Source organism: Chelonia mydas, chromosome 8 (genome assembly GCF_015237465.2).
Source record: "Chelonia mydas isolate rCheMyd1 chromosome 8, rCheMyd1.pri.v2, whole genome shotgun sequence".
Taxonomy (NCBI): domain Eukaryota; kingdom Metazoa; phylum Chordata; order Testudines; family Cheloniidae; genus Chelonia; species Chelonia mydas.
The window spans coordinates 77334719-77355271 of record NC_057854.1 but is presented as its reverse complement, the minus strand read 5'-3'; the positions used below and the strand labels follow the sequence as shown (position 1 = coordinate 77355271).

The 20553-nt window shown below is 41.2% G+C and overlaps 1 protein-coding gene and 1 long non-coding RNA gene across 3 annotated transcripts in view; one reads left to right on the top strand and one right to left on the bottom strand.

The window, feature by feature from the left end:
* DDAH1 (dimethylarginine dimethylaminohydrolase 1) overlaps nt 1–6515 on the bottom strand; it is a 94335-nt gene extending 87820 nt beyond the window's left edge. Inside the window, exons 1-2 of one of the 2 annotated variants that reach the window (XM_043552811.1) lie at nt 5796–6270; nt 5445–5570 (exon numbers count right to left, since the gene is read on the bottom strand). In XM_043552811.1, coding sequence (XP_043408746.1) covers nt 5445–5570; nt 5796–6122 — 453 coding nt within the window. In that variant the 5' untranslated portion in view covers nt 6123–6270. Of the gene's footprint in view, nt 1–5444; nt 5571–5795 lie in introns of both variants that reach the window. The other variant, XM_007068739.4, reaches the window with a different exon arrangement.
* LOC119566908 lies at nt 5486–14668 on the top strand. The gene is made up of 3 exons (XR_005226410.2): nt 5486–5723; nt 8381–8614; nt 13758–14668. It is a non-coding gene; the product is annotated as an uncharacterized LOC119566908 (long non-coding RNA).
* The last annotated feature ends 5885 nt before the right edge of the window (nt 14669–20553 follow it).

Genomic DNA, 20553 nt, shown 5'->3' with positions numbered 1-20553 from the left:
TTATTGTCGTTTTAAAACCCTTTTTCTCTAAATGCTTTCTTCCTACTGGTAAAATAAACAATACTTTGCTTTTAAGAAGTCTGTTGGTCAATACAACCACTACTCGTCTCACACTGCCAAAGAGCCACAGGTACCAAACCTAGTTGGATTTGACGAGCAAGCCCAGAGACTATACACATGGTACTGTATGCCATGGCATAGTCTAACAGTGGGAGAATTGCTAAATTCCACCCAAGGAAAGGTAAAGGCAACCTGACCCCTGAAGGAATGCACTCAGAGAGATCAGGAAGAGGACAGAGGTGCAGCTAGCCCTGTGATGCTGACATTGGGAAGTACCAGGAAAAGACTGAAATAAATAAGAAATGGTGCCCATAAACAGAGAAACGGTGGTCTCAACTCACCCCTCAACACAGATTTCATAGAAGAGTGCTGCTGTGAGTACTCATCCCCAGTATGAAGTACTGTCTTAAGTAATTAAGAACTACACCAGTAAGACAAACAACATATACTTCATGATGCAATACCGTGGATTTTTTTATGTTTACTTATTTTTCAAATACACAAAATTAAGTAATTCACAGTGGATGTTCCAGTCATTAGAGCCAATAAGTGTAGAATATGGGGTTTTCCTTCTCTTGTTTTTTTATTTATAAGCACCTATGGACCATTCACTTGATGAACTTAAGTAAATCTGTACCTGCTGAATTGTTGCAAAGTAGATCTTAACATATTCATGATTTATTTGAGAACTGGTTTCTTAGGAATTAACTGTGTCAACCTGCATTAGAATAATCAAAACTGATTTTAGACACAGTAGACATCATTAAATAATTTTTTCAGTATAAATATACCTGAGCTTCACCCCTTTCTGAGTCTCTCCTACATACAATTCTCCATTAGAGAAAAATGTCTCTGTAAGTAGGGTTGTGATATGAATGGGATTGGGTATGGATTTCCTTTCTATTTATCATTTCATAGTTTAATTTAGAGCTTTCAAAAATCCGTTTGAACAAATACTGATGAGTTTGACTCTATCTTTCCAAATATAGTGAAATTTAATGGTGCTCTGTTTGAGCATGGTTTCAACAAGGAAACTGTACATAAATACAGCTGGATTTTATATTACTACAAAGCAGACAATTTATCTAACTGAAGGATAATTTGTTAGCATATGCAGCCCCTCCAGAATAGTCCTTTTTAATTTTTGAGCATGCTTGTCCCAGTTGGGGTTATGCATTCTTGAGGTTTTTGGTTAATGGGAAAGTTAAATATTTTATCACCTGGCTGGCATTTGTAATAGCCAACATATAATTAATTTCACCCTGTTAGTTCACTGCTTGCATTACCAGGAGCAGAAAAAAGGTATCAAGGGCCCAGATCTGCCCAGATTTTGCTCCAACTCCCCACATAAACATTTCCTCCCAATACAGACCACCCTGTCTTCTTTCCCAGATCCCCTCCACATGAGCCTCTCTTTCACTGCCTCCTCAGCCTCGGGCTGTCCAGCTCATCCACCCGCCTTTAAAGTCCCAGCCCAATTAGTGTCCGGAAACAAATTTATTTAAAAACCACCTCCTCTCTTCTCATTTTATAGCTGAGTCCATGCTCTTTACCTGCTCCTTAGTCCTTGCTCTATGGACCACATAAAGTGTAGAAAAAAATCCATAAATACCCCCATTTGGTTATACTGCTACATCCTATCCCTGTCAGATCCCTCTGCATCAGCATAAGATGGGACCCAAGGGTGGGCCAGACACTCATTCCTTGCCCCAGATCTGCCTACAGCCTTCTCTTGAGCTGAGTGAGCCCCACCTCCTGCCAGTGCCATCAGTAGCAATCAGTTGTGTAGCAGGAGCCTTCTACCTCCTGCCTGTCTCCCACAAGCTGCTGACGCATTTTGCATTGGCCCCCTTGTTGAATCTTTATATTACAAGCTTCTGGGCTCCTTCTGAGCACAGACCTGGATCCAGGCTTAATCTGTCCATTTATTACAACTCATAACATAGTGTTGGCAATTCTATAGCTGAGGGAGAGATGACACCTCTATTCGAAGGTTAGCATGGTCCCTTACATTCACACAGAGCAGTGGTTTTCAGCTCAGGGTATGCGTAGCTCTGGGGGTACGCAGAGGGCTTCCGGGGGTACATTAACTCATCTAGACATTTGCCTACTCTTACAACAGGCTACATAAAAAGCACTAGTGAAGTCAGTACAAACTAAAATTTCATACAATGACTTGTTGATACTGCTCTATATACAAATGTAAGTACAATATTTATACTTCAATTGATTTATTTTACAATGATATGGTAAAAATGAGGACGTAAGCACTTTGTCAGTAATAGTGTGCTGCAACACTTCTGGTTTTTTATGTCTAATTTTGTAAGCAAGTACTTTTTAAGTGAGGTGAAACTTGTGGGTACGTAAAATAAATCAGTCTCCTGAAACGGGTACGGTAGTCTGAAAAGGTTGAGACCCACTGACATCGAGCTCCACTGAAGTTGCCAGGACTCTACACGGGCATAATCAATCATGCCAGCAGATAATGGTATAGGTTCAGTGAAAAAACTCTTGAAGTCTGGTTGAGAAACAGCTGCATTTGAAAGTAACATACTGCACCCACATACTACTTTGATGTCATTACCTTTTTAAGCACATATCTGGCTGCACTCTTCCAAATACATGCCCGTGCATGTTCTTGAATGAGAGATTTGTGCAATCTCTCAGACAGTTGCACTATTTGACAAGACACATTGAAAACAACCTTTTAATTCATTTTTTTTTAAAAGAGAAAACTAAATGTAAAGAACCTAGGTAAATGGCACATTTAGTTATTTCCTGAGGGCCCAAAAGTACGCTAGCAGCTTCAAAGAAACAAGTAAAAACCCAGCCCTACCCCACAGCTCATCTGTGAATATGGATTGTGAAAAGAGCAGTGAGGGTAAACAAACAGAGAAAAAGGGAGGGGAATTGGAATGAGGAAGATAAGTATTACAATAAAGATTATGTGAATACACAGTAATTCCCAGCTTCGCGCTTCTGTAACTTGGGGGATGGTGGGTACATTTTATTCCCTACCTCCGTCTGACTTACTAGAGGTAAGATGACAGAAATGTGTTTAAGATGCATTTGAATGCAGAGAGGGAGTTGGTTTGATGAACAGGTTTGAAGTGTCAAACATAAAGACTAATCAATTTATTTGAGCATAAGCTTTCGTGAGCTACAGCTCACAAAAGCTTATGCTCAAATAAATTGGTTAGTCTCTAAGGTGCCACAAGTACTCCTTTTCTTTTTGCGAATACAGACTAACACGGCTGTTACTCTGAAACCAAACATAAAGACCGGAATTTCAGAGCAAAGGTTCCTATAGCAGTAACTCAGCCACTTGCACCTATTTGTTAAATGCCAGAGTCTGCATTCCTTTTGCCCAAGATTTTCCACTGATTTCTACCACACAGAAATCATAGGTGCACCATGAATGCACAACTGGGTTTAAGGCATTCATGTTAAAATTATATGTATTGACACAAATAACTCATATGCACACAAAGGGCTGGGGAAAGGTGACCATGTGCATTTTTGTTCTGAATGTCCTGACATGTGAGAGATTAAGATACACTTAATGCTTTATCAAAAGAATTTTATTCTGAATATATCAGAACTATTACTAATTTGCACCAATAACTGAAGACCCATTATGAATTACTGAACTCTGCAGGTTAATAAATACTACAAATTAAAACTGAAAAGAGAAACAATGAGTCTAAGTTTACATTGTAGTAGTGTCAGTTATTGATAACTATTCAAAACACACTAGTAAATATGATGCAAAAATAATAAAAACTCTTAACATGCAACCTCCCTACATTCTATGACGTTTTTACTGAGGAACGGCAAGAGCAAGCAACAAAAACGTTGTGCAGATTTACACAGTGTGCTGTTTAAAACACTTCTACTAAGACAAAGTATTAATTATTTGTAACAGTGAATTATTCTTCCATGACAGATCTTTGTTATTGTATTATCTAACTGCCTGATTTCTCTTAGCTGCTAATCTGCTTCAGACTTTTCCCAGCTCATCCTCTGCTGACTGCTTTTATTTCATTTTCTGGTTGGCTGATCTTTCCCTGCTTGTCTGAACTGAATGCAAAGGTGCTTCCTGGCATGAGCCACTTCTGCCCTGGGCATAGGGTACATTAGTAACCTGAAATTGGGAGGAGCGTTAGTAGATATCCTCTTACATAAAAAGGGGAGAAATACTATTAAATTAATACATTGTTGAAGGACTCCAAGTGAAGATGTGACTTAGAACGGTCAGAAACACATATGAAGATGTCGGAGGGGTGCTATTGCAGATAATGAAGAAGAAAACACCGAAGCCCACTTAAATTATTGAATCCCAAGCATCCAAGATACCTAGAATCCCTAGAGGCATACTATTTTAAAAAGCGTTGCACAGTAAGTTCAAATACTCTCTGACTGTGGCAATGGCTTTTTAGTCAATTTATATTTAAAGGTATTTGAGAAACTAAACTGACTGCACATTTTAAAAGTGTACTTAACGCTAGTCTACACAGGCACTGACCATCACAAGGTCTACACCCAGGAAAGATATTAAATATCTGCACTCAAAACTGCAATATAGTGCTTATACAACCTGCTGAGTTAATAAGATGAACACTTTAATATACTATATTGATAGATTAATCTGTTATAGGGACATATGTCACACTAAATTATGTAGGTGTGCATTTTTGTTTGTTCCTATGTGAAAAACACACAAATCCACACACACCATCTTTCAGTGTTTTAAAGGAGTAATGCACATTCAATAGAAATGTCAGTGAAACGGAATAAATTCAATGTTGTTTCGATCCAGCTTCTCTAACGTAAGAGTGAATTTAGATTTTTCTACATCTACACATGTATTAGACTCACACTGAGCCTTGTGCAGTGTTGCACATATATCGGGAGTTGTTAACTGGTTTTAACATTGTTGTACCATCTCCCTGGATTGTGTTTAAACTTACAAAGAACTGCTGTGATTTACTATAAAGGACTTCAGTGTGTCTTAAAACACACCAGAGTGATATATTTCGTGCAACAAAATGACAGACAACCAGACCTGTTTCTTAAGCACAACTACTGTAGTTGCAAAAGAAAAAGGACTAGAACCGTTTTTCAGACTAATCAATTTGAAGTCACCATTACAGCATTGCCAGGACAAGAAGAACATACATCTGGATTTATTTTCTGATACAAATTGTAGGTGATTCACTGCACGACTGAGAATTAGGTCAGAGGTGTCCTTCCCAAGCTGTGGCTATTGTGCTAAGAATAGGAAAGCTTCTCCGTAAGGGCTCAGGTTGGAGTTCATTGTGGGAAAGGGAGACTGCAAGTGCACTGAGCATCTTCTGACTCTCTTCTCCCATCATGCCACCAACCTGCCACGCCTTACAGCACCGCACTCTGTATACACTGCTGCCTTCCCGGAACAGCTGTTCCTTGCAAACATTTCCCACGGAGATCTTCGGTTTAACTCCGTGCATTTGCATTTTCACCGGCTCTGTCTGCATGAAGTTAAAATAAAACGTCACAGAGCAAGTCCGGCCAGAAAATGACCCAGCCTGGGTTTCTGCGGGCAATGGGCTCTACCCCCGCCCGGGAAGTTACAGAGACCTTAGCAGAGACCCGCGTGGGGACTTGGGGGAAGGAAGCAGCAGGTAGGGCACACGGTCTGGATCCCCCCCCGTGCTCAGCGAGCCTCCCTCCCCCGCTCCCCCTGCAGCTGGTACCTCCTTTCGCCTGCTGGGGGCCCCCGGCCGGGTGATCAGGGCGGTCTCCTCGCACACCACGGCCACGTCCTCCACGAAGACGCAGTCGGGCAGGCTCTCGTCGGCCGGCAGCTCCAGCACCTGCAGCCCCAGCTTGTTCTTGAGCACCGCGACGTAGAGCTGGTGCTCCCGCTCGGCCCGGGCGAAGTCCACCTCCGGGCCCTTCTCTATCCGCAGCGCGTGCTGGCTCAGCGACTCGGGCAGGCCCCGCACCACGACGTGGCTGCACAGCCCCAGGCTCGAGCCGCCGCCGCCACCGCCGCCGCTGCTGCTGCTCAGCCCGGCCATGCTGGGAGGCGAGTAGCAGGCACCGCCGCGCGCTCACTGCACAGCAACCGGGCCCCGCGCCCGTCTCTGTCCCCGTGGGGTAGGGCTCACGCCGCTCTGCCTGAATAGGCAGCCCACCATTGGTGCGGTTCCAAGGGAGTTCCCATTGGCTGGCTGCTTGGATCGAAGCACCTGATTGGTCGTTTTGGCAGAACCCTGTACCTGTTTTCTGGGTTGCAAGGTTGGGTGGGGGAGGAGCCCTAGGACCTGTTCCTGGAAGGGTGGGGGGAACTGGAGGAGAGCGCTCCGCGGGCTGCCCTTGCAAGTGCTCAGCCGCTGCACAGCTTGGAGCTCGCTGGCTGCAGACTGTGTGGAGGGAGGAGGATGGGCCAGGTGCCCAGCCCCTCATTCACTGGGACTTCGCTGTATTTGGATTCTTCTGAAAGCACATAGGCCACCTTCTGAACCTGTGTGCCAGTGCCTACTGGATGGCTCCCCTGCAAGTGAGGGTGGCAGGGAGAGGAGGAGGAGGAGGTTCTTTATGCCCTTCCTCCCTTCCCCATCGTGCACCTATGTAAGGACCAGGTGTATGTACTGCATCCTCAATGTGCAGGGATGGGAGAGGGCTCTTCAGCTCTAAACCTCTTTTTGGTAGTGAGGTGGCCACTCAACAGAATTTCGTTCCAGATGCAAATCCAAACTTTCCCTGGAGCTGAGGAGGGAGGATATTTAGGGCCATCTCGAATTTTGTGTTGCGAATAACTTTCCAAGAGCAGTTTCTTAGGCCAGGCCTACACTATAAACTTACATCTGTATAACTAGCTTGCTCAGGGGTGTGAAAAATCCACACCATCGAGTGACACAGTTATACCAACCTAAGCCTGATGTAGACAGCCCTGTGTCAACAGGAGGGCTTCTCCTCTCAACATAGCTACTGCCTCTTTTAGAGGTGGATTAACTATGCCGACAGGAGCTCTACGGTTGGCATAGTAGCATCCGCACTAAAGCACTATAGTGGCACAGCTGCAGTTTTTTAAGTATAGTCCTGCCCATCCCAGCACTGTATTTTGTTAAAGGAAGTTGTGTTTGAAAACAAAATGAGGACAGGTGAAGTGTGGAACCTTCAACTTGTATAATACATTCATTCAAAATAGTTGTACAAAAGTGACAAAGCATCTCTGTCTCACACACACACTCTCTCTCTCACACACACACACACATTTAGTTCTTGACATTTTTCCTCTCTCAAAACTTCCATGAAATGGCCTGCCCTGTTTCATATAAAAACATGAAAAAACCCAGTTTTGCATGTACTCAAGGAAAATTTACTTTCAACTGAAAGAAGTTTCACACTTTTCAGAAATGTGATACTCTTGCCCATATATGGTCCTGTTTCAGAGAAATATCCTGTAAACATTCAGTTTTTGAGTTAGGTTTTGTTGTATGGATGGGTTTTTTAAAATGCAAAATAAGGCCATTTTTGAAATTTTTAAAATCAAAGCAAAACTTGAGGTTTTCACATTGGTTTAGCATTTTAATACACTGGTATTAGAAACAATGGTATATTCATTTGAAAATCATATACTATACATGTATAGTCACTGTCTACCAATTATTTACCAGAATGGGGCCAGACTCTGTACCATGAAACCAATGGGAGTTTTGCCATTGATTTCAGTGGGAGCAGGGACATAATAAGGCTTAAGGCCAAAGGGGCAATGGAGCTAATTCCAGGATCAGATGCCAAGTAATCTTAGTACATTGAGATAAACAGCAAACGTGAAATCCTGGCTCCATGGAAATCTGTGGCAAAACTTTGAATTGACTTCAACTTTATTTCCAATAAATTCAGGAGTACTTACTTGGATATCTGATCATTTCCATAACTGCATATCTATATTTTAATTTACAATTATTCAAATAACCACAAGGGCACTTAGATAGCCAAATCATTCATATAACTGTACCTGCAAGTCTTTGGCTTCATGTTAACGAACATCTAATTTGGGTATTGTAGAAAGGTGCCTTACCTCTCTCTGGCAAGATGCACAGCTCTGACAGTTTCCCCACACTAGGCCATAGTCTCCCTCTGTTGGTTGGGTAGTTTGCTTGGACAACTGAGGTACTCCAGGGCAGCATGAGCTCCAAATAAAAGTCCAAAGGAAATTTAAAACAAACTATCAAATCTCCAAGTCTTTTTACTGGGTCACTGTCCTCCCTTGAGGGCCTGTCTGACTTCTCCCCCTTCTGCACTACAGCATCTTTTCTCTTCATTGCAGGGATTTCCACTTCCATGAGGTAGCAGCAAGTGGGAGTCCAGTCCCTCCCTCTACTCCAGTCTCCAGCCCAAGGACCTAAACTATGAAGCAACTGTCCACTCAAAGAAAGACCCACCCTACTTCACTTTTCCCTCAGCCATTTTTTTGCTTTGGAATGTCTCCTCCTAGGCCTTATCCAGCATCATCAGCGAAGTACTTCCCAGGTTCCTTCCCTGGTCATTGCAATGACCACATGTATGTAATATTTGAATAGCTACATAAATATGGGTATTAAATGTATTTTCAGTATACAAACAGGCAAATAATCTCTGTTATTTAGGAGAATGACAAACTATTGAGGATCTTGAAGATAGCATTGGAAGTGGTGGTTCAACACACACATAAAATTTGATGATTCTACATTTATCAAAGCATCATTTTTTATTTTTATCATTATAAATCATAGTTTTGGCCAATGACACACACTTTGGGGGGGGGGGTGTGTGTGCATGATTTTAGCCAGAAGAAATGGTAAGATTAGTCAATAATTAGGATAAATATAGGTTCCATAATAAGAAATAGCATGTGTTGAAAATAGTGGTCTCAATCACTGAATAGAGTAGTTCTAATCATTTTAGATTTTCAAACATTCAAAATATGTAATTTATTTATGAACTGTTACTTTTTTTTTAAACCCTTACTAAAAATTGCAGGAATATGGGATATTAGGTGATGCTGCCATCATGTGCACTTATTATATGATAGAATAATGTGGTTTTCCTGTAGTAATTATCACTGACATGGGATGACCTCAGATGGACAATAGAATTGATAGGTCTACATATCATAACCTTATGATAGTGCTGTATGGAAGGACTAAATATATATAAATTGTTTCTAACAGCTTTTGTATGCCATTCTGTTTCTAAGGAGGAGGGAGGCTGTTTATGGACAGAGGTCCTTATGCAAACAATACAATGCACTTTGAACCAGTAGCACTGTGGATAAACACAGGCAAATGGAGTTTATCCACTTCTCATTTGGGGACTGTGGAGTTTAGTTTAGGTTAGTTTACCCACTTCTTTTTTTACCACTACACCACTGCTTTGAACATACAAAATATTATATACGGACACAAAGTTATAGAAACAAAGTATTGAATATGCTATAAACCAAAATGCTACATGTAGCTATTTAAAGGTACAGGTGCAGTTTAAATGTAAATCAAAACTAGCTTTTTGAGGTTAATATTTTTGTAACCATGACATGTCATTAACAGTGTCTATGAACAGATGCAGTAGGAGCAAAACTGTGCATATTTATGGTAAGGGTAGCAAAAATTATTTAGTTTACATGTAAATTAACAGTACACACAGAAATTACACAGTCTGATTAGTGTAATGTTAAAATTCATCATAATAGCATATGCAGTAATCAAAAAGCTACAGGGTCAACTATAATCATCTTCATTCTTTCCAGATTCATGGAGTATATTTATTTCATCGCTTTATGGATTACATTATTACAGATACTTTGCGTTTTCCAAATATAGTGAGTTCAAACAGGTGCTAGTGGAAGTCAGTAGAGATGCCATCTGCTAGCCAGAAAAGAAAGAGATGTCACAAGGAAAGTATCCTAAATGAATTCAGCAACAAATAAAAACAAAACCAAAAAACACCACCATTCTAACAGGGACCAGTTTAGAAGGTACTATGCACAAAACTTAAACAACATGAAAATTGGTAGCTAGAAAGAGAAAATAGGGGAAACACACTGTATGTTCACATAGAAGAGTATACATATTCATTGAAACCACAATGCATCTGATTAAGTGAGCTGTAGCTCATGAAAGCTTATGCTCTAATAAATTGGTTAGTCTCTAAGGTGCCACAAGTACTCCTTTTCTTTTTGCGAATACAGACTAACACGGCTGCTACTCTGAAAATTGACACCACAGTGACTTATCTGACAGTGCCAATGAGAAAGTCAGAAGAGGGACAGAAGAAAGTTGAATTACAGGAATGTATTTGTGAAAGCATGTGTGAATAGGTCAGTCACTTTCAAAAGAAAGCAGTAGCTTTGAAAAAAGATATATTATTTTAAAGATTTGTCAGAAGAGAAAAAATCAACAAGAAACAAAGTAAAAATCGATCACTTTGACAAAATCACTTGGCGTATTAGCCAGATTTTTGAGCCATGGCATTACATTCAGAAAAGAACCGATAATTTTGGCAGAAGATGATTACATACTAGAGATTCTGAAACTTATTTCTGGGATGAGTCATGTAGCGTAAATAAAGCATGTTTTATCACAAATATTTCTTTGGCATGTTACGTCATCTTTGTGAGTCAATGAGGACTCAGAATTTATGCCAAAAATCAGGCAATGCCTGTGTACTGCACTATGTAATTGAAGACCACAGTTGTTCACTGCTATTGAACAATTTGCATGACAGTAACAAACTGTGGAATTTGGATCAATGCCAAGTGTAAAAGCATATCAAGCAGCCTGGGCAATTTTTTGAAGCCTTCTAGGATGCCAAGTCTGAACATACTTTCCAGCACTTGCAGATGCTAGCAGTCCTTAACACCACTCTCTCTCTCTCTCTAAAGTTTTTATATAGTGTGTGTCACTGTTTTAACTAAGTGTTGCACAAAATTAAGGAGCTTGAAAGACCAGAACAAAAAAGGCATGTTAGACATTCTACCAGCAACTCTCTGCCATGTGGATAAGTCCACTGTACCAGAAATATAGTTAGAAGCCATTGGGTAAAATTTTCAAGTTTCTTATAACATAATCCGACTGCTGCCCAAACATGAGATGTATGATCCTACACTCCTTACTTGGGCAAAAATTCCATTAGTATCAATTGGAGTTTGGTCTGAGCAAGGGTACATGATTTGGTCCTGACTGACACTCCTGTGAGGGAGGTAAGTATTATTTATCCACATTTACAGATAGGGATACTGAGGCAAAACTGTTAAATGAGGGCTTGTCTACACAGGAAAAATTATTCTGGAATAGCTATTTTGCATTAAACTATTCCCACTCAAATTCCTGAGTGGATTCTCTTATTCTGGAATAAGAATTCTTTATTCTGAATGATCTTAATCCATTTTGGATGTGGAGTTAATCAGGAATAGCTATTCCACTTTCTAGTCACACCCTACCTTAAGCCAAATTTACTTCACAATATAGACAAGCCCTGATTTTCCAAGGTCACACAACAAGCCAGCATCAGAGCTAAGATTAGCATACAGAATTTCCTGACTTTCAGTCCAGCCCACTTTTACACAGAATAGCTCAGTCATTTAGACAAATTATATTCTTACTAAAAATCATGTTATCAGGATATCAACTCAATAATCTGGGTGAAGTCAGGGGAGTTAAAAAACATTAACTGATTGCATTCAGGCAACGTATGCACAAACACTAAGACACCTTACTAAGCTTGTGCCAGTCTTTATATTTTCAAAGGGCTGTACAAATATAACTATTTAATACTCAAGTTTATCCTCTTTTTATTATAATGGTAGAAAAAGAAGCTAATGCAAGCTGAAAATAGCTGTGAACTGTTCAGTGTTTATATAGCAGAGACTTCTTTGGAGGAAACAGTGATCGCTTCCAGATGTTAAACCATGTACCTGTCAGCATCTGGCAGAACCTTCTGGAGGTACAGTGTTTTCCTGATTTCTCCCCTACCTGAGCCTAGGGGAACTAGAGGTAAATTATCTGAACAAAAGGTTACAGATCCATATCCTGACTGCAGAATTTGTTCTATACGTAGCTGGTTCAGCAGAAACACAGTATTTGTTTAATCTACTGTGGTATAATAAACTAGGCACTTTGTCAGCTGGCACTTTACATAAGACAAATAGCAATTTCCATAAACTGACAGCTAAGCAGTTGGGAAAAAAAGCTGTCAAAGATTATCCTTTAGAAACCAGCTTTGACAGCAGTCTTGCCAATATGTATGGCACCAAGAAGCACAGACAAAACTCAGAGGAGTCGTGCATGCTTAGCATCTACGATCGTCCTACTTCTTTTGTTACAATGAGATGCACTAGTACAGCTAAGATGAACTTTGGATTTACTCAGTTGGGCAAACAGACCTTTTGGACCTTAACTGCATAACTCCTGTAGAATTCTTTTCTATAGATTTATTGATAATATCTCATCTTCTTTGCCATAGCTCACACACTTCTCAAATTCGCTTTCAGTAAATGAAATCTGTCATTTAGGAGTGTGGAAGATCAAAGCTGTGGTGCACCACAAATTCACATTACCATGGATGAAAGGGTCTCCAGGTGAAAATGAAAGCGCTAGAATTTTCCTTACAGAAAAGAGTGGGGAAGGTAATATTTGGTTCAATGATGGATGTATTTCCTAGACAAATGCAACAAATATTAGACACGTTTCAAAGTAGCAGCCGTGTTAATCTGTATCCGCAAAAAGAAAAGGAGGACTTGTGGCACCTTGAGACTAACAAATTTATTTGAGCATAAGCTTTCATGAGCTACAGCTCACTTCATCGGATGCATAATATATAATAAGCAATTTTGTGGATTTCTTTTTGTTCCCACCTAGGCCAAGAGAAGGTTATTTTGCAAGCTGGGACTGGAGCCAGCCAGCCAGATTAATACATCACAAATTAAACTAAAAAAAAAAGTGAACATTTCCAGGGTTCTTATTACTAAATTTAATAATATACTCTGTTGACAGTGATGGTTAAGAGATTGTATAAGCAGAAAGAATATGGAAGGTTAGCTTCAAAATCAACCCTCTGGGTTTAATGCAATTATCTTTGCTATTATCTAGGACAGAAAAGGATGGGAAAGGTTCTTCTTTCTTCAATGCAAGATGTTCTTTAGACTGCTCAGATTTGAAAAAAAAATGCAGATAATTCCATCGAAAGCATGATCAAAATGTAATTAATATGGGCAGCAATACCATAGGAAATCTTGAAAGGATATCAGCTGTTAAAATTTATTCTTTTAGGACTTTCATATTGAATATCCATCAGTTTAAACAACAGTATGTAAGATACTTTAGCTGTGCGCTGGGAATGTTCTGCCTCCTCCTTGCTTAGCTAGCCTACAGCTAATGTGCCTTGCAGACCTGTTGACATTTTAAAATTTCTGTATTTCTCTGTTTGATGCCAGTTTTTGCATTATGTGACAATTTCAACCACCCTCGTATTATGTACAGACAACAGATATTTGGCATTGTTAGTTGCCTTATATGAATGCAATGAATGTTGGTTTTACCATGAAGTTAGAGAGAAATTGAGTAATATATGCAGGCTATCTCTGCTGTTAAGTTTGGTGGCCTTATTAGTTTACCTGTGTTTGAGGACAGGTGAGATTAATGTACAGGCGTTGTTATACTTTTCCCAAGGTAACTGAAAAGGAGAAAGTCAGCACGGAAAGCAGGTAGCCTTCCCACCAACGTCTCTGAAAGAAACAGCAGATCATCAGCAGAAATGTGCTCCACACAGTCTGCCAACTTTGCGCCTTACTCACACCCTCCTCTCCTAAAAACTGTTATATTCCTATTTCACTCAATATCATCTAAAAACACCACATATTAATCAGCAATACAGACAAAGTGGAAATGTAAGAAGTTTGCCTTTTATTTTGCATCTAAGAACAGAATAATTATTTAATGATTACGGTATCGGTTTTGCAAGATTTATAAAACTGAAAAGTAATTATTTGTTCACTTTAGCAGATATATTAACAACAGTGATGGAGGTTCGGTACTTGTACAAGCCTTTCAATTAGAAAGTCTTTTGAAACAAACTTTTTTTATTATTAATTAGAGGCAAAGCATTCTTTAAAGAAAAAGGCGAAGATCAATATTTTGAAAGGTGATTAGTGATTTTAGGTGCCTTCATTTTTTGTTGAGTGTCCGTTAGAGCTTGTTTATTAAATTTTTACAGAGTTTCCATATGATTTTCTTCATTTGCGCCTCTGCTTCAAGATCTTGATCTTCCACAATACCTACATTCCACAAGAACGGCGGTTCTCAAACTATTGGGTGCGCCTCCTAAGGGAGGCATGGGAATATGTCAAGGGAGGCCCGAGTTGTGTGATTTTTTTTTTAAAAAAGAGCTCTGGTTGTCAGCCCTGGATGGCTGGGACTCATGCAGAAGGGCTGTACACACCTGGGAGGCAGGGATAAAGGGGACCACTGGAGACCCCAGAGCTGACAGCTGGAGCCTGACCACCCAGGCTCGGGCTCTCCCCCGTCTCACCGGGAGACAGCACGGGCTCAGGCACGCCTTCTCTCTCCCCCAGTCCGTCATTTGTCAGGGCTCTGGCTGTCAGCCCCAGGGTGGCAGCAGCAGTGCAGAAGTAAGGGTGGCAATGGGGCGCTAAGCCTGCTGTGAAAAGTGATATTGACAAATATCACTTTTCTCTTTGCCTCCCTTACTTCTGTGCTGCTGCTGGCATGGCGCTGCCTTCAGAGCTGGGCACCCAGCCAGCGGCCCGTTGCTCTCTGCTGTGCCTTCAGAGCTGGGTGGTGGGGAGAGGCCTAAACAACTACAAAGAAGGGGAGGCCTGATCAAATAAATTTGATAACCACTGTACTAGAACAAAACTGGCAACTACAAACTGAAATGTGTGTGTGCAGGAGACAGAACTTTCTTAGCAACTAGCCCATGAATTTGGAAGCCACTCCCTGAAGAGGTCAGCTTTGCGATGAACCTCAGTGCCTTCAAAGTGAAATGCACAAAATCCACTTCTTTGATCTCGACTCCTCGAAAACACTGCATTTAAAAACAAACATGCCTCATTGAACATAAACATAGTCCAGTGTCCCTGCTGACTGGAGAGAGAACAATCTCTATGTCTACACTTAATTTCTGAGAGGCACTCAGACACTAGAGTGACAGAGACTGTATAAGAACCTAGAGATGAACAGAGTCTCCAAAACTGAAAGCACATTGTGCATTTGGGAAGGAGGGAGGGGGAGAATAGCTGATTTTTTAAAAGTCTACCCACGTACTCCATTTAAACCAGAACTAAAATTTGAAGACTAAAGGGGTCTCAGCTCATGCATAACAAACACACAGAATGAAGATATACATCAAGATGACGAGTACTGAGAAGTAAATTTTGTGCCCAGATGGAAATCGATAGCTTTGTTCGCTCTTTGGCACCATCAGTTGCTTTGGATAGCAATTAAAAGCCTACCAGCTGCCAAGTGTCCTAATTTCACACAAGAAATCCCACATCTCTCCATATACCTGAAACATCCCTCCTGCCACATTCATTCAGCTCTTTAAAGTCATGCTTGCTGCTGCTGCTGACATACTTCCTTAAGAGACAGCAGCATGTTCCTGATTGTGCATGGCTCCTTGACTGAATGATTTCCTTGAACTCCTGAGGATATTAAACACTATGCACAAACCAATAACAGTCTCCTTTGTGTAGTGTGAAGTGTAGCTGCGGTAAGCCAACAATCTTGCAGGTCTGATACAGGACCTTTTGTGTCAGTGTCTTTCTTCCCTACCACTCTGCTTTCTTCCCATATGTCACCATTGGTTTTTGCCCCCCACTGTATTTTGCAGCCCGCTTATTTTCCCACCCATGGCAGTTCCCATCAAAAGTAGTTTTTGCCTGCTCATCCACTTGCGCCTTGCCGCTCTTAATTCCAATAAGCACTCCAGAATCCTTGGCAACAGTTGCTGCCACACCTTGTGCTCTGAATTCTGGGTCACATTCTGAATGAAGCAGTTACGGACAGCAGAATGAAAGGTGGCCCAGACCAGTACTGAGACATGACAGGCTACATTTTTAAAGTGAGGCCTCCATTTGTGCACGTGCAGCTTTGTGCCTGCAAAACCTGCATGTGCATCTTTTGAGCACTCTCACTTGTACTCAGGTAATGGGTTTTGTATGAATGAATTTTATCATCTGCTGGCACAAATAAGACTGCTCAAAAGTGAATGCACAACTATTTTATACCTGCATATGTTGGTCTCTTGGAGAATCTTTGGAAAATTTAGCCTTACCTTTTCATTACTTATTTATATTTCCTTTGGGAGCTAAACACTAAGAATCTTTGGAGTCTGAGTGAAAAGGGTGGATTTTACTATCCTCAAGGGAGAAAAATAGGTTTAGCAATGGTTTCTGATTGATCTTTTATATGCTATATTTTATATGCCCGGCATATTTTAGGTGCTGTATAAATAATAGCATATAATGGACAGTCTGACTCAGATAGTATGAATGGTTTCCAGTAACAGCTCCACAATGTCTTTGACCAAGGATATGTGGTTTTTAATAGCCTTAAATTACTCAGGCCTGAATCCAGTTAATTAATGAATGTGTGCGAAGCACTTTGAAGATGAAAACCACTAAGAGCTGAGAATTATTGTTTTATCATTATTATTACTTTATTATTAAAGCTAAGTGAGGACAGCCATCAAGTTCCCAAGGACACTAGAGCCATAGGTTATCTGGTGATTAACACAACCATAAAGGCAGAGGTGAAGAAGCACTCCACTTGAGGGATTAGCCGGACACCTCAAGACCACACTGCCCAAAATATTATGCTGTATGTCATAAATATAAAGGGAAGGGTAAACCCCTTTAAAATCCCTCCTGGCCAGAGGAAATTTCCTGTCACCTGTAAAGGGTTAAGAAGCTAAAGGTAACCTCGCTGGCACCTGACCAAAATGACCAATGAGGAGACAAGATACTTTCAAAAGCTGGGAGGAGGGAGAGAAACAAAGGGTCTGTGTGTCTGTCTATATTCTGTCTTGGCCGGGGATAGACCAGGAATGAAGGCTTAGAACTTTTAGTAAGTAATCTAGCTAGGTACGTGTTAGATTATGATTTCTTTAAATGGCTGAGAAAAGAATTGTGCTGAATAGAATAACTATTTCTGTCTGTGTATCTTTTTTGTAACTTAAGGTTTTTGCCTAGAGGGGTTCTCTATGTTTTGAATTTAATTACCCTGTAAGGTATTTACCATCCTGATTTTACAGGGGGGATTTTTTTTTTTATTTCTGTTTACTTCTATTTCTATTAAAAGTCTTTTTGTAAGAAAACTGAATGCTTTTTCATTGTTCTCAGATCCAAGGGTTTGGGTCTGTGGTCACCTATGCAAATTGGTGAGGCTTTTTATCCAACATTTCCCTGGAAAGGGGGGGTGCAAGTGTTGGGAGGATTGTTCATCGTTCTTAAGATCCAAGGGTCTGGGTCTGTAGTCACCTAGGCAAATTGGTGAGGCTTTTTACCAAACCTTGTCCAAGAAGTGGGGTGCAAGGTTTTGGGAAGTATTTTGGGGGGAAAGACGTGTCCAAACAGCTCTTCCCCAGTAACCAGTATTTGTTTGGTGGTGGTAGCGGCCAATCCAAGGACAAAAGGGTGGAATATTTTGTACCCTGGGGAAGTTTTGACCTAAGCTGGTAAAGATAAGCTTAGGAGGTTTTTCATGCAGGTCCCCACATCTGTACCCTAGAGTTCAGAGTGGGGGAGGAACCTTGACACTGTACGTATAACTTTGAATTTGCAAAATGGGATGATCTATTTTAATTAAGGGTAAGGGTAGCTGGACAAGAGTTCAGTCTATTTAGCACCAGTAGAGATGAACAGGCTGTGGAATAAATAAAAGAGAGAGAAGAATGACTGACTTCCTGTGATCCTTTCTTCCTGAGCCATTCATAGCCATGCCAAATTGTCTGTGAACTCCTGAGAAAGGGGCCAGCTAAGACCACTAAGGTGAGTTGATGGTGCTCACTGTCTCTGTCTATCTCTAGAATCAATTTGTCTAATATCATTCTGATTCTCACTTACCTTGACCCCCTTCACTCTGGAAGTGCAGAGATGCCTCTGATGTGAGTGTAAATGGATTTATGTGCTGGAGAGACACAAAACGGGCTTAGGGCAAATGAGAATCATTCCCATTACCAAAAAGGAAACAAACATATTTACTATTCAGGACTATTTTCAATTTCAAAAGAGTTTGAAAAATTTACTTCCCCTTGCTTACACATTTTAGTATCTGCATAAAATACTACACTAATCCTCCTATAACAAAAATCATCAAGGAAATTCACATACACACAAATTACTTTAAAATTAAACCTGCTGGGAACCCACCTCTAAGGACAAAAATGCCATCAGTTCTACACCAGCAAGACACAAAAGGGATGTCTTAACTTTTTTTTTTTTAAATGCCACTTATCCAACTTAATGGTGAGAGATGATCTTTCACAATATCATAGAAACATAGGACGGGACCTTGAGGGGTCATCTAGGCCAGTGCCCTACCTCATGGCTGGACTAAGTATAATCTAGACCCTTCCTGAGAGCCCAATGATGGAGATTCCGCAACCTCCCTAGGTAATTTATTCCAGTGCTTAACCACTCTGACAGTAGGAAGTTTTTCCAAATGTCCAACCTAAATCTCCCTTGCTGCAATTTAAACCCGTTGCTTCTTGTCCTAGCCTCAGAGGTTAAGAAAAACAATTTTTATCCCTCCTCCTTGTAACACCTTTTATGTACTTGAAAACTGTTATCATGTCCCCCCTCAGTCTTCTCTTTTCCAGACTAAACAAACCCAATTTTTTTCAATCTTCCCTCATAGGTCATGTTTTCTAGACCTTTAATTATTTTTGTTGCTCTTTTCTGGACCCTCTACAATTTCCTGATATGTGGCACCCAGAACTGGACACAATACTCCAGTTGAGGCCTAATGAGCACAGATTAGAGTGGAAGAAGGACTTCCTGTCTCTTGCTTACAACACTCCTGCTAATACATCTCCGAAGGATATTCGCTTTTTTTGCAACAGCACTACACTGTTGACTCATATTTAGCTTGTGGTCCACTATGACCCCCAGATCCTTTTCTGCAGTACTTCTTCCTAGGCAGTCATTTCCCATTTTGTATGTGTGCAACTGATTGTTCCTTCCGAAGTGGAGTACTTTGCATTTGTCCTTATTGAATTTCATCCTATTTACTTCAGACCATTTCTCAAGTTTGCTGGAAGCGGCGCAGGACGAGGGATGTTGTGGCCGCTGCTTCCCACAGCTCCCATTGGCCTGGAGCAGCGAACCGCGGCCACTGGAAGCCGTGATCGGCCAAACCTGCGGACGCTGCAGGTGAACAAACCGGCCCAGCCCACCAGGGGCTTTCGCTGAACAAGCGGCAGAACAAGTCTGGGAACCACTGTTCTAGATGTTTGCAAATTGATCGCTGAATTATTATCTTTCCAGCTACAGAAGTTAAGATGACTGGTCTATGCAACATGCATTCCCCTATGTTGGAGAAGGGCTGTGTAATTTACAGTGCTGAACAGATGTTGTGTAATAATACTGATAGGACTAAAATTTATTAACGTTTTACACTGACCTGCTAGTGGAAATTCTTGGCTGGGCACTGTCTAGAGCCTAAGGGCTTCCACTGGGGATGGGAGAGAGGAGAGTAAAAGCCATTTTCTGAAACATTTAAAATGGGTAATTAAAAAAGAATGCTAGAAGAATAAAGTACCAACACCCATCTGACTGGGAGGGTGTTGCAAAAAAAGCTTACCTGTTTTTTAAAAATCGAAAGAAGATGCAAGAGGGGCTTGTCTAGGAAGAAAAATATGAGCATATAAACATTTGAAAAATACATTTAAAAAGTACAGAAAAAAAAGGGTGCTGAGATTTTTCTTATTGTTTTTAATTTGACAGCTGGCTATAGGAAAAGACAGACAGAAAAGGGAAGGTCTCCAAGACACTGTATCTTTCTGCTCAATGAAAGTTCCTATCAGCCTGCAAATGTATCTGCTTTTCTCCCTAATCCAAGGTGGCTACCATACACAGTATTATGTTGTCGCATGAGTAAGGCTACGATTTGGTCATCGAGGTCGCGGAAGTCACATGACTTCCAGAGACCTCCATGACTTCAGCCCACAGTGGGGGACCCGGGAGCTCTGGGCTGCCCCGGGTGGCGGCGGGACTTGGGAGTTCTCAGACATCAAGGGTGGTGGGGGCTCCGAGCCCAGCAGCTCCTGGCCACCACGGGTGGTGGGGGCCCTGCAGAGCTCCGAACTGCCATGAGGGGACCCCACAGCTCCCACCTGGCAGCAGCGGCAGCCCCCCCCCGTAGCTCCCCGCTGTTGCAGGCAGTGGGTGTCCCCAGAGCTCCAAGCCATGGGTTGTGGGGGGACCCTGCCACACAGAGCCTCCGCAGA